The 12,281-nt window shown below is 43.0% G+C and overlaps 1 protein-coding gene across 1 annotated transcript in view; it reads right to left on the reverse strand.

Annotated features, from left to right (window-relative positions):
• Positions 1 to 3: 3 nt before the first annotated feature.
• CSTF3 (cleavage stimulation factor subunit 3) overlaps positions 4 to 12,281 on the reverse strand; it is a 39,709-nt gene continuing 27,431 nt past the window's right edge. Inside the window, exons 9-21 of the mRNA XM_072337187.1 lie at positions 10,338 to 10,415; positions 9,992 to 10,154; positions 9,320 to 9,429; positions 8,796 to 8,912; positions 7,747 to 7,821; positions 6,335 to 6,478; positions 6,141 to 6,243; positions 5,434 to 5,503; positions 3,752 to 3,947; positions 2,535 to 2,688; positions 2,046 to 2,140; positions 1,864 to 1,924; positions 4 to 716 (exon numbers count right to left, since the gene is read on the reverse strand). Coding sequence (XP_072193288.1) covers positions 514 to 716; positions 1,864 to 1,924; positions 2,046 to 2,140; positions 2,535 to 2,688; positions 3,752 to 3,947; positions 5,434 to 5,503; positions 6,141 to 6,243; positions 6,335 to 6,478; positions 7,747 to 7,821; positions 8,796 to 8,912; positions 9,320 to 9,429; positions 9,992 to 10,154; positions 10,338 to 10,415 — 1,569 coding nt within the window. The 3' untranslated portion in view covers positions 4 to 513. The remainder of the gene's footprint in view (positions 717 to 1,863; positions 1,925 to 2,045; positions 2,141 to 2,534; positions 2,689 to 3,751; positions 3,948 to 5,433; positions 5,504 to 6,140; positions 6,244 to 6,334; positions 6,479 to 7,746; positions 7,822 to 8,795; positions 8,913 to 9,319; positions 9,430 to 9,991; positions 10,155 to 10,337; positions 10,416 to 12,281) is intronic.

Here is a 12,281-nt window from a genome sequence, read left to right on the forward strand (position 1 = left end):
TGATGCTATCGATATCCTTTTATTTTAAAGGAATGTTGGGTTTTTTCCCCCCATTTTCAACTATAAAACAGATTCCATACATTCTGCCATAAATAAAAATGACCAGTAAGGCAGGACACTACATGGACAAACTGAAAACAACTGTCTTCCAGAAAATGTGAATTACAAAATGCTTCACAATTATAAGCCATCCAGTTTTTAAAATAAAACTGCTGAAAACCCACAAGATTTCAAGTGGTGGATGTGAACACCCTCCAACAAAATGCAGTTTGACATTTTGCGCTTTCGGTTTTGAAACCCCAGTTTTGTTCAGAGCACGTTCTGAGATTGTTCTGGCTGTTTTTTGGGTCAAGGACCATATAGAAGAGAGGCACCACAGTAACAAAACCATTTTCAAGACTTTTTTTTTTTGTTTGTTTGTTTCTTTGCAGCTGTCCCTTTTAAATGCGTTAACGTTTAAGAGACTGACAAACTCAATGCAAGTCCTTGTCACAGTACAACTCCAAGCTTGTTTCACCGGATTCTCTTTTGTTGTCGTGCTCTGTAGATGTCGTGTACAGGGGGAACTACTGAACCTTTCTCCTCATCGTCATCAGAATCCTCGTTAGATCTCTTGACAGCCTTATTGAGCATAGCATTGTTTTCCACAGGTCCATTGCCTTCCACGGCTATTTCAGGTAGGCCTCCAGTAATTATCCGTACAGCTTCATCGACAGCTTGAGAAAGAGATTAGATTTGTCAAGCCAAATTCCCCAATTAGAAAATTGTTTCAGCAAAGCTGAGTACAATTGCAGGTGTGCTTTTGAAATAGGAATCAATAAGCATGCCAACAGGGACACCAAGACAGATAGACAGAGTCACTCTGGAGCTTTCAGGAAGATAAGACATTTGCTTGCACTGTTCTGCAGATGTTAAGAATTGAATATCAAGTATCTAAAACTTGCTCTACTTATGAAATAAACGCTGCTGCATCAGCTTGAGACCTCCATATCCATGTACTGAGGTCAGCTTGCAAGCTTAACAAAATAGCAAGGCCTACTCGGGCAACGGGATCCCTAGTACATGACTCATCAGCAAGTATGCACAGCAAGCCAGTTTCTGCTTAAGAACAGAAAAAACTTCAAAAATACCATATATAAGTTAAGCAGGTGATTTATTTTCCCTCTAACGGAAAGCAAATCCTAGCTTTCTCTTTGATCATTTGCTTCTTCAACCAGCAGGGGAATGAAAAGCACCATATGAATCATCTCCCATGGAAGCTCAGGGTACAGAGCTGTCCCCTTTTTATGTGTCAGAATTCTACCTTCATTATAGGAGCTAAGAAAACATCATTCTTGAATTGCTCTTAAGCATTGCTACAGTGTGCAGCCAGAGTTACATTTACCAAGGCACAAATTCAGATGACCAAAGACTTGGAATTCACTCTGATTAAGTTTGCTAAATTCACTGGCTGAATCTTGGTGTTACTGGCTTGTCTTGGTGTTAGGTAATCTAAAACATGCTGCAATTTTGTAATTTAATTAATTAATCATAGTTATTATGCTGCTGTATATACTGCCTGCCTTTTTTTATTAAGGCTATTCTAAAAACCTTAATTTCTTTTAACGCTTACCACCGAAATGTTACTGCCGTAGCAGCTGGTGATTTTCAGCTGCTTTACTTTTTGTTGATTTCCTGCGCAGTTGAACAAACATCTCTAGATTGATTCCAGCCTACAGCCACAGCCAGCTCAACAGTACGCTCTTAAATAACAACTACACAGCTATAAATGAGGTCTACATTTTAGACGGTAATATCCATATGTGTAATGAAGTCATATGCGCGCTACCATAGGCTGCAGAGTGAACAAACAACGTGACTTACTGTCTGGCAGTTTGCATCTTCTAAATATCTCCATGAGCTCATCCACTTGAACAAAGGGACCCTGATTTGTTTCAAGAAAAAGCAAAAAACAGAATACTCAAATAAGAGTTTGTATACAATGTGGTTCTGTCAAATTAGAACAACTTCTACGAATGTAAGCTTTCGGAACTCTTATAACACACCTGAAAACAAATAGGAGGTGGCAGGAGCTTCATTAGGACTACAGCTGCTGGTGGAACAGGAAATACACCTCCTGGTACAGGATGTAAACCTGGAGCTGTGGGAAAAAAGGGTATGTGAATCCAGCGCAAGACAGCAAGACTTGTATTGCTTTAACAAAGCTATTATTAGGTGCAGATAATTACTACTCTGTCACTTTTGCCTAATTACTGATTACGTATGGTTGAGTTACTGACCTAAAGTCTACGAGCAGTGCACGTAACAGGTTATTACCAACTGCCAGACACAGAATCCACTTGTACTTATTTTCATGCAACCTTAGATATAGGTAAAACATACACGCATGCCTTTAGCAATCCACTTAAGCAACAGCCTAAAATTTAAGTACAAATCTGTGTGACTGTAAGAAGTCTGCGTGATTAGGTTTGCTAAGCATCCCAGTTAATGCCCTGCTGCTGGGTGAACTACGGCTGACTGAACATCTGACTTACGTGCTAAGTGTCGTGGCTGAAATGGAATCATCTGCTGAGTGTCTGGTTTGGGATATTCGGGTTTTCTGTCAACTTCATCTTTGAGAACAGGCACAATGGACGGCGCAACCACGGGGTCTGGTATTATAGCTGCCAACTTGGCACGGGAGACGTCCTGTGAAAGCCAACGAGACAGCATTGAACTTGGCATTAGCACATTGTTTAAATTACAGAACAAAACATCTCTCTCGACCACTCATTTCTTCTCACTTTGTCGTAATTATGACTACAGCTGACCATCTGGGCAAAGCTTGCATACTGTCATCACGCATTTAAGTCCTACAGTGGGACTGTTCAGCTGGGAATGGATGCACGTGGTTTTGTTTCAGAATGGGGCCGTATTTAGCATTTTTGAATGGCACCATTTTTCGGTTGAGAAGATTTAGGTGAACAGGTGCAGACCATTAAGCTTCACAATTACCATTTCTCCCTCATTTCATTCTCTAGCTGGAAAATAAATGAATCATATGGCGGTTCACATGCATCAGTTCAAGTGATTCTATTATGGTGTGTCACAAGACACAGAAACCAGCCCCTGGCCTGAATAATCTTAGGTACACCTAAGACATACGTTCTTTCAAACACACCTGTAGCTTCAAAATATCTCTGTTGCAGGGCTTTAAGACAAGAGCATTCAGTGGCTCACTGTGACTTGTTCCTACCTATCAGATCACATTAAGACTGTGTGAAGCCCAACAATCCAGCTGTTTTGCTAACTTCACTGACCTGCTTTTCTTCTCAGAAATCACTTACTTATCTATATAAGAAATATAAGGAAGTTGAGGCGCTTGTTTTGAGATAGGAGCTGAAGGTTCTGTTCCCATTCATATAAGGGAAAGCAGTCTCAGAGCTGTTTCTGCCTCTGGCAGCCTGTTTAACATCATGCTACACGGAATTTCCATCTTGTTGTTCTCCAAGGCTCTATGGACTTGCACAGGACTCATGCAGCACTTAAATACGTGTGGTCAGAAATGAGATGTGAGACCACCAGGCACAGGCTTCTGGCCTCGAATTTAAGTTCCAAAAAGCAGCATTGAAGCATTTTAACCATCATTTGCTATTGGAAAAAAAAGGAGGAAGATTCTACCAAGAAAAAAAATGCAAGCGCTAAAGAAGGAATAGCTTAAGTTTGTTATGACTGAAATCAGTAACAGTAAAAGGAGGCATTGCCCACTCACCTTATAACCAAGGGCCTTAAGCTCACTTGCAGAGCAAGGATACAAGTCCATGAACTTATACCTGTCTACAAGCAGAGCTGTTTCTTTACCCTCATATTCTTCCTTGAATGCTGTAAACCTTCGTTTTTCAACTTTCAGGATACTGGCAAGGTCACCAATGTTACTTTCAAAAGCTAGAAACCGAGCCCAGATTTCCCTGTAAGAAAACAGACAAACAGTTACTGAAGTAAAAAAGACATCCAAATGATAAAGATATCAAGATGAGAGATTCTATTGAGGTAAATCAGGGAACATGTTGCCATTTCTAGCACTTATTATTTTTGATCTATAGCATTCATTACCATCCCAGTGCCTCACGTATTTTGGTGAAAGCTTTTGGTAGTAGAGGACTTTAAATACTACACACTCAGCTTATCTCTGCAATAGACCCTGTCATGCAAAGAAAAGGAACAGGGTGCCCAGTGAGGTTGTGGACACCCCATCCCTGGAGGCATTCAAGGGATGTGGCTCTGGGCAGCTTGGTCTGGTGGCTGGTGACCCTGCACACAGCAGGGGGTTGAAACTTAGATGATCATCGTGGTCCTTTTCAACCCAGGCCATTCTGTGATTGCATGACGAAGAAAAGGATTACTGGAGGAAGCAACTTCAGCATCTGAGGTAAGCTTTTATCAGCATCAGAGGTACAGACTGCTCCTCTGCTACACAAAACTGCACTGTGACCCTGCCACGTGAGGATTTTCAGCATAGACGATGATTTAAGTCATCCTCACCAACTAGCACATTCAAGCAGGCATGAGCAATATCCTTAAACAGAACAGGAGTACTTGAGAATTTACGTAGCCCAATATATATACAGTTACTGCCTGTTTCTATGTGCAAAATCTCACATGTAACTTGAACAACTTCTGACCATACTTCTGGAAGTGGTTCAACTTCCATTGTGGCTTTGAAGTTCACCTTTGAAGAAGATACTGCTTTTAAATCATCTGTTTTGTTGGGCTTTTCTCCCCCCTTTCTTCTAAGGGAAATGTAGAATGACCATGCACAGTGAGGCAACATTTGATTTCTGTGTCTGACAGAGTAATAATAACGGTGAAAACCTGGGATGCAAAAGGTCTAGTAACTATTCTATACAGAAGTACATTTAAACAGCAGCAGTGAAAATGTGCCAGTGAGTGGTCAGTCTGAGCCTTGCCTGGTTCATTCATAGCTTTACTTCTGGTTGTTTGGGAACCAGTCATCATTTTCCTCAGTAAACTCCTGACTCAGCTCTAATCTAATGGTCCTGAGAGACACCCTCAGCTCCCTCTCCTCATCTTTCCAAAGCATCAGCAAACAACATGTGGCATAGGCCACGCCACCTACTAAAACTACCGAGTGCTTACCACGCTACAGGATTTTGCACTTTATCCTCAACAACTTCACATCAACGAGGTCTTAAAATCAACAAATGAATGAATGTCAGCGCAAGTGATACTATGATACTATGATACTATGATAAGTGGGATGGGAACCTGCACAAATCAGCCTGGCTGCTGCTATTTTAGATGGCATTAAGGGAGAAAAGGAATATGTGTGGCTAATTTTGTCCCTCTGGTCTTTCTTTTTTCCCTTGTTACTTTGTGCTATTTGTAGTTGAAAGTGTTTTTTTCAGTGCAGCGAAGCAGCTTTGGCAGACGTACCCTGATTTCTCAGGCGGGAGGCTCCCTGAAGTCAAAACACGCTCAAACAAAACTCTTGTGTTGTTGTCCTCTTTCAAATCAGAAGGAAAAAAAGAAAGAAAGAAAAATCACACTGAGTAAAACACAGCTCATTTCGGTGTGGACACTGCATTAAAGACTGACATTCTGATACCTTGATTTGTTTTTCAGTAATTGGAACGAAATCTGAACATGGATATGATATTAACAGTGCCAGGTTCAACTGTGAATTTGTTATTTGCAAATTCCTTTTTGTTGTCACAACAAACCTGTCCTGATAGAGGTTCTTTACTTACAGCACAACGGTTGCTTGCCATTTATTCAGGAGAACTGTTGGTCTTACTTTTCAGCTTTCATTAACTATCACTGCAGCTTATCTCAGAAAGTTATTTGGGCCCTTCAGTTCATTACGTCCCTTTTAAATGAAGGCAGTCTCTGTTGCATATTCCTCCATAGTTACTAGACCAAAAGTTCTCAGTTCCCATCAAGCAGTGATGGAGATCTAAAGAAAGGCCTTGCATTTATTCACAGAGACCTACAATCATTTCTTACAAAATTACTGACACTCTGACTTGAAATAAAACAGTCTTTATGCTTACAGGTGGCAGAAGAACAAAGATCTACCTCCATTCAGCTCACAGAGGAGACAGCCTACCGCTTCCTTGGGCATCTCAGTGTGTGAAGCTTACCATTAAGGTGAGACAGGTAGTCGATATATGCCAGCACATATTCTGGAATGTCTCCGTATTTTTTCAGCCCTAGCTCAAAAATCTTAAAGGCCACAGACTTATCCTGCAAACATTAAAAAGAAAAAGTTCCAAGCTGCAGTGAGACACATGCGATCCCATGCTTCTTTAATACCAAGCTGAGCACCTGTACTTACCTTACTGCAGTAATACTCCATTAATGCTGCAGTGACGTAGACATGGTGGCGGGTCCGGGTGTCCTCTCTTGCCTTTTTAAATATCATTCTTCCAGATTTTATGCCTTCTGCTCGCCTTGCAAATTTCATGTATTGGATATAAACCTAGAAGGGAGCGTATGAACACTAACTGCAGTCATAACAAAGAGTGCTAGGATATGCAGTTCGTGGCAGGACCTGAAATAATCCTTACTCGCAAATTACAGCTAACAGGTTGTCTAAGAAACAAACAGGACTGTCTTGTGCCTCTGCGTTGCTATGCTAAAAACAAGGCAGTATTTTCCATATACTGAGTTAAAAAATGGAAAAGACCTCAGACCAATCCCCCAGAGTGACAACAGTTCATACACACATTCCTCAAGGCAGGGGAAGCAGATAAATGTAATTCCCATAAGCTTGTACCTCCTGAGAAAGAGGATTTCCTGTAGAAATAACAACTTTCCAAGAAGCGGAGACACCCACAGGGCTAAAGAACAGGCAAAAAGCCCATGGAAACCTTTTATTCTTCATTATGGAATCCAAGACACAGGTTGTGCGGTCTGCAAATAGCTATACCTGATCAAAATGTAAAGAATGTGCTATCTAATTTCGTGGGTTAATCCCGCCATTTGCATTTCTGCTCCACTCACAATTAGATCACAAATAACTGCATTCCTCCAATGGGAGGGGCTGGTCTGTGCCTTCTCAGTGTACACATGTAAGGAAAGCTTTGTAATCTTTGCTTAATGAATAGAATATGTCAGTAAATGGGTCCCTTTCCTCTGGCACCGACCTGTTTAATTTTAGACCTCAGACCTTTTTACTTCTGCTTTGTCACATCTATTTACAAACTAAGCCAGCTTTTGAGGCTAGGTTAGTTCTCAGCCTATTTGCTCTGTACCAGCACAGCTGGCACTGGGAACAATGCTGTTACAGCACAACAAAGGTAGATGCACAGCAACACCTTGACAGCTATGTGGTGAACTACAGTTTTATTGGCAAGCTTATATATACACAGAAGAATATATTTCTCCAGGGAAGGCAATAGATGAAAGCGACGTGCTTTTAGTCTGTTCAGGGGAGACAAAGGGAGATTTTAGCTGAGCCAACAAAACGTGCACCAATTCTTAGGAGCTTTCTTATAAAATGTGACACCTCCATAATTTAAGAGATTGTCCAAAAGACACAGAGCATAAAAGTGTGTGTGACTTGGTGCGTCTGGATGGGTGACAGCCTGAAGTTACCAAAGCAGCTGAAATTCTAATCCGGTTCTGCCACCTCAGCACTCCACCTGCTCGTCTCTCCTTGTGACCCAAAGAACTCATGTCAGTGTGGTGGGTGTACTCAAGTGGAGATGCAAATGTGGAAGAACCCAATACAGGAGATCATCTTACCAGAGTGGGATCGATGTCTTCAATAGCCAAGAGCCGGTTATAGATGCTGTGCACTTTCTCATACTTCATTCGACTCTAAAAGCACATAAAAGGGAAATACAGACTGCTTAGTAACACTGCTACAAACCACCTGTGGGGATGCAAAGATCAGTATGAAGTAAAGAAAAAGAGTCAATCCTTAATACGCCAATCCTTAATCTCCCCAGTCTGTTTTTACATACATGTTCTTCATGTCTGCATCTAATCTAGTACTACTGCAGCAGGATGGCCATTTTAGGAGTCTGGGATAAGGAGACAATTTCCTTCCTCTCCAAATAAAAGTAACGTGCACAGCAAATCACCATCTTCACATCCAAACCTTTCAAAGAATCCCATTCTGTTCGCTGCCTGGTGCAGCTCTGCACATTGCCTTGTGTGACACTGAGTAACTTAAATAGCCAGTATGCTTTGGATATTCAAGGCTGCCCTGAAAGCCAAGGGAGCTTTTTTCTTTAAGGCTGAAGATTTGTTTGCTGTTGTGCTCCAGATCTTCCAGCAAAGACTCTCTCAAGTGGCAATAAGCAGGCAGAATACACCCTACTGTGGATGCATTGGTCCTCATCTGATTGATGGGACGTCGCCTTCATTCCTGATGGCTCACGTACAAAAACAGCTGGTGTCTGGCATTACACATTGAGTCTGTGTGACACCGCGGTAGCCAAGAACAAATTCAGCCCCCAAGAGTTAGGCAGAAAAGGCGTCCTCTTACCCTATTTCATAAGTGAAGAAAATGATGGTAAATGGTGAATGTAAACTACTCAGTTTATTTTTCAAACTGCTGTGAAGCTGAAGAGTTAACACTGAAGTGGAAAGACATTACGCTCTCAAAACAGCTAACACTGTTTTCTCCCTGTTTCGCCTGCCTAGTCTCAGAATCATTGAATGGGATGAAAGTCAGAAGAGTCATTAAGTTAAATGCTCATAATGTCTGTTTGGTATGTTTCAAGAATACGACCATATAGAAGTGAGATATCTTTGGGTTTTATGGCACTACTGCACTCTTTGCTCACCTCTTCATAATCTGCATATGCAAAATAGAGAAGCATATTCTTCTTTAGTAAAGTGCTGATGGCTCTTTCATAAATATTAGCAGCCTCATCGCTGAAAAGTTTAGCATTGTTCATGTCCTGTTATGAAATAAATACGACAATTGTTCAACGCCTGTGGCCCGCCCATGGATCAGCTTTTCTACACAAGTTCCACTGAGCGCCCTCATAAAGAGTCACTCATCTCCCCGATATGGAAGGAATCAGAAACATCAAAGAAAACCTCACAAGAAAACAAACCCCAACCTTAAACCAGACAACTCTACAACAGGTTATTTGTAATTCATATCATCCCAGATGCAGGGCTGTTTTGTTGTTTTTACATTAAAATAGCTCCACATTTACAAATTCTGAATGCGACACAACTTCAGATGCTCGAGATTTTTCACTCCCCCCTTGGATATCATTTGAGAAAACATTAACAGCAATACACCGTGTTAAAGCAATTAAATAAGGGAAGAAAAAAAAGCTATCAGCATTCTCCTTACCCCTTTTTCAGCTAGCAGCTTACTAGATTGCTCAAGATACTGTGCAGCTTCATACCAGATATCTGGGTGATGTCCCAGAACCAAAAGGCATTGCTCATAGGCAAACATAACTAGGGGGAAAAATGTAAGAGATATTCCTTGTGTATTATTGCAGAAATAGCACTACCTTGCACAATGACATACAGAACACAGTGATTAAATTAGAAACTATTGATACTAACGGGCTTTGAATGGAATGATCACACTGATTAAATTAGAAACTATTGATACTAATGGGCTTTGAATGGAATGATCACAATCGCAGTTTTTACATCATTGGAACTTGATGAATCACAACCAGCAGCTACAACCCGCCTCCTCCTCAGAGGAGGAAGCAGAACTCATTCAGGAACACCAGCCGTAATGTCAGGCTGTGATCCACCACCACTCTGTGACCTCTGAAGTTTGGTGGCACATGGCCATGGCACTGTACCCCAAATCTACATGTTGCTTTCAACTTGCTTTAAGCAAGGACTAGAAATAAATAAATTCACACAATTCAAGAAAGAAAAAACTTGCCCAACTTGTGCTACGCCACAATCCCCAAACACTAAAACATCAATATTTACCCTGCAGACCATCAGTGGAGCTAAGAAACAGAACCCTCCGCATCCTACAGCAGTACCTGATTACCTCTTTTTGTGATGAGAGTTTGATCCTCCGTACGCAGAGGATTGCTCTTCTCCCACTGGATGTACTTCTTCCACATGTCCACCTGCTGAGCCTCCTGCGGGGTGTTCTGGGGGGGGACGGAGGGGGCATTGCGGTCCAGCCCCTTCATGACCGTCTCGTATTCCTGGAACAGAAATGATGCTTTGAACACAGCAGATCTAAACATATTAAAAACTCATCCTAGGAAACTGATATCAATATTTCAGCATGCCAAGCTTAATACTTTAACATACGAATTCTGCTCAAGTAAGAAGCAGGTGTAATGCCAGCGTGAGGAACGGAAACAAAAGTTATCTGAAGTTTGTACCTTTGCTACACGTCTCGCATTCATGTAATCTCTACTCCTGTCTTCAATCATCTTCTTCGCTAAGTGAATGTTGATTCCCTGCAGAGGGGTGAAACAGAGGAGTTGGATGTATACGGGTTCAGTGTGGAACTGCCAAATCTCATTTCATACAGAAAGAGCCTGAAGGGGGATGCAAAAGTGAGCGGGAAGGTGAAAGCCATCTTCAAACATACATCTTACAAGACGCCGGGTTTCTCCTGATAAACATTTCACACAAGGGCAAGAACTTATTTGCAAGGGAATAAATTCAATACTAAAATTCAGGTGACTTGAAACATCTCGGTCCATTTTTAATCTTACCGCAGCCTTCAAAACACAATGAGCTTCACATAAATCAGATGGGGGAGAAAACAGAAGAATGAATGTATTTGTGAATTAGCATTTTCCCTTTAAACTGTGGCCAGTGCCTAAGCACAGAGCCATGGTTCCCTGCCTACTGTGTGCTGTTTACCAGATAAAGATGAGGACAGCATAGGAGCTTGGGCAAGTCAAAGCTCACTTCTCTGCCTCCTGCCTGTTCCTGAAGCACTGGCTGGCAATAGCCATCCCTCTGTGCAACCCACAAGTGCCCAGCATGATGCCAGACTGTTGCCTGCTGAGGGCATGGCGCTGCCCCACAGCACAGCTCACACCACCGGGGATGTGGGCTAGGCTTTGGGGTCCCAGGAGCGCCTACCCCAACAGAGCAGCTCTGATAGCAAGACAAGCAACCGTCCTTTCACTCGGGGCTGGGTCAGAGTGAATTTTCCTCAAGTACTTGGCAGCATTCTGAGGAAGCAACACAGTTTGAGTACTGTTCCAAAGAGGCATCTGAGCTGGGTACCAACACACTGTGGGAACAAGGGAAAGGCACCGGCCAGCCTTCTGCTGAGAGATCTGGGACAGCCATAGAACACAAACCCAGCAGCACCCCATGTAGCCCCTGCAGCTGACATGATGCTGCTACCCAGTTGCTACCGACTGAGCCTGCGGGCAAGTTGAGGGCCTTTACTTAATCAAGTTTTAGCTGCGGCAAACACCCAGTAACCTTTGGTGCCAGGAGCTGCACATGATCTTTCACTGGGCTGTTGCTGAGGGGATGGTTTCCCCTCAGAGCTCTCAGATGAGCAGCACTGCCTGCAGAGCCACCCTGCTCTGCCCTCCTCACCTCACCAAGAAGACACAGAAGGAACATGGGCCAGGCTATGGCCATCATTCTGACAGCCTCCCCATGTACCAACAGAACTGGTAGGAGCAAATGGCAATAGTTTTCATTTACAGCGTGGGAGGGGAAGAGGCAAAGGTTTATAGGGAGGCTGTTGGCAGTGGGACGGGGCATCTTCCAGCATAAAGGGCACAGCGCTTGGTGCTCCCCAAGTGGCTGCTGTGAGTGTAACACTGGGCTACTGCAGGACATGCTCAGGGCTATGGGTGCTTCCCCCCAGCTAAGCATGATGGCCCTCCTGTCACCAGTCACTGGTGTAGTCAGAAACAAGGAGAAATGGTCCCTTCTTCCCTCTACAGTATGTGGCTGACCTGTGGTGTGCCAGCATCTGCAGCACCGGGTGCAATATGGGACGTGGGTGTGTGCTGTAGGAATGCGTCTGCTCAGCAGCACTGAGCACAGAGGCATTGACACCCAGTTCTGCACTCCCACCTGTGTGACCGGGGCAGGTTAACAGGGGGGCAGGTTAACAGGCCGTTACCACAAGTGTTTATGAATACTACAGAGGTGCGGCTACAGATCAGCCTCCAGGTCACTGAGCTGAGGACAGTGAGGACACTGCTGATGGCAGTGGGACAGCAGGCTCACCTGAGTCAATGCTATAATGGCTTCAGGTGAAGGACGGTGAAGAGCAGTTTGTATGTACCTGAGAATGTGCAACTTAATACTGCAGAGGAACTCCAAACTATCACACAGCCAAA

This window comes from Excalfactoria chinensis, chromosome 5 (assembly GCF_039878825.1).
Source record: "Excalfactoria chinensis isolate bCotChi1 chromosome 5, bCotChi1.hap2, whole genome shotgun sequence".
Taxonomy (NCBI): Eukaryota; Metazoa; Chordata; class Aves; order Galliformes; family Phasianidae; genus Excalfactoria; species Excalfactoria chinensis.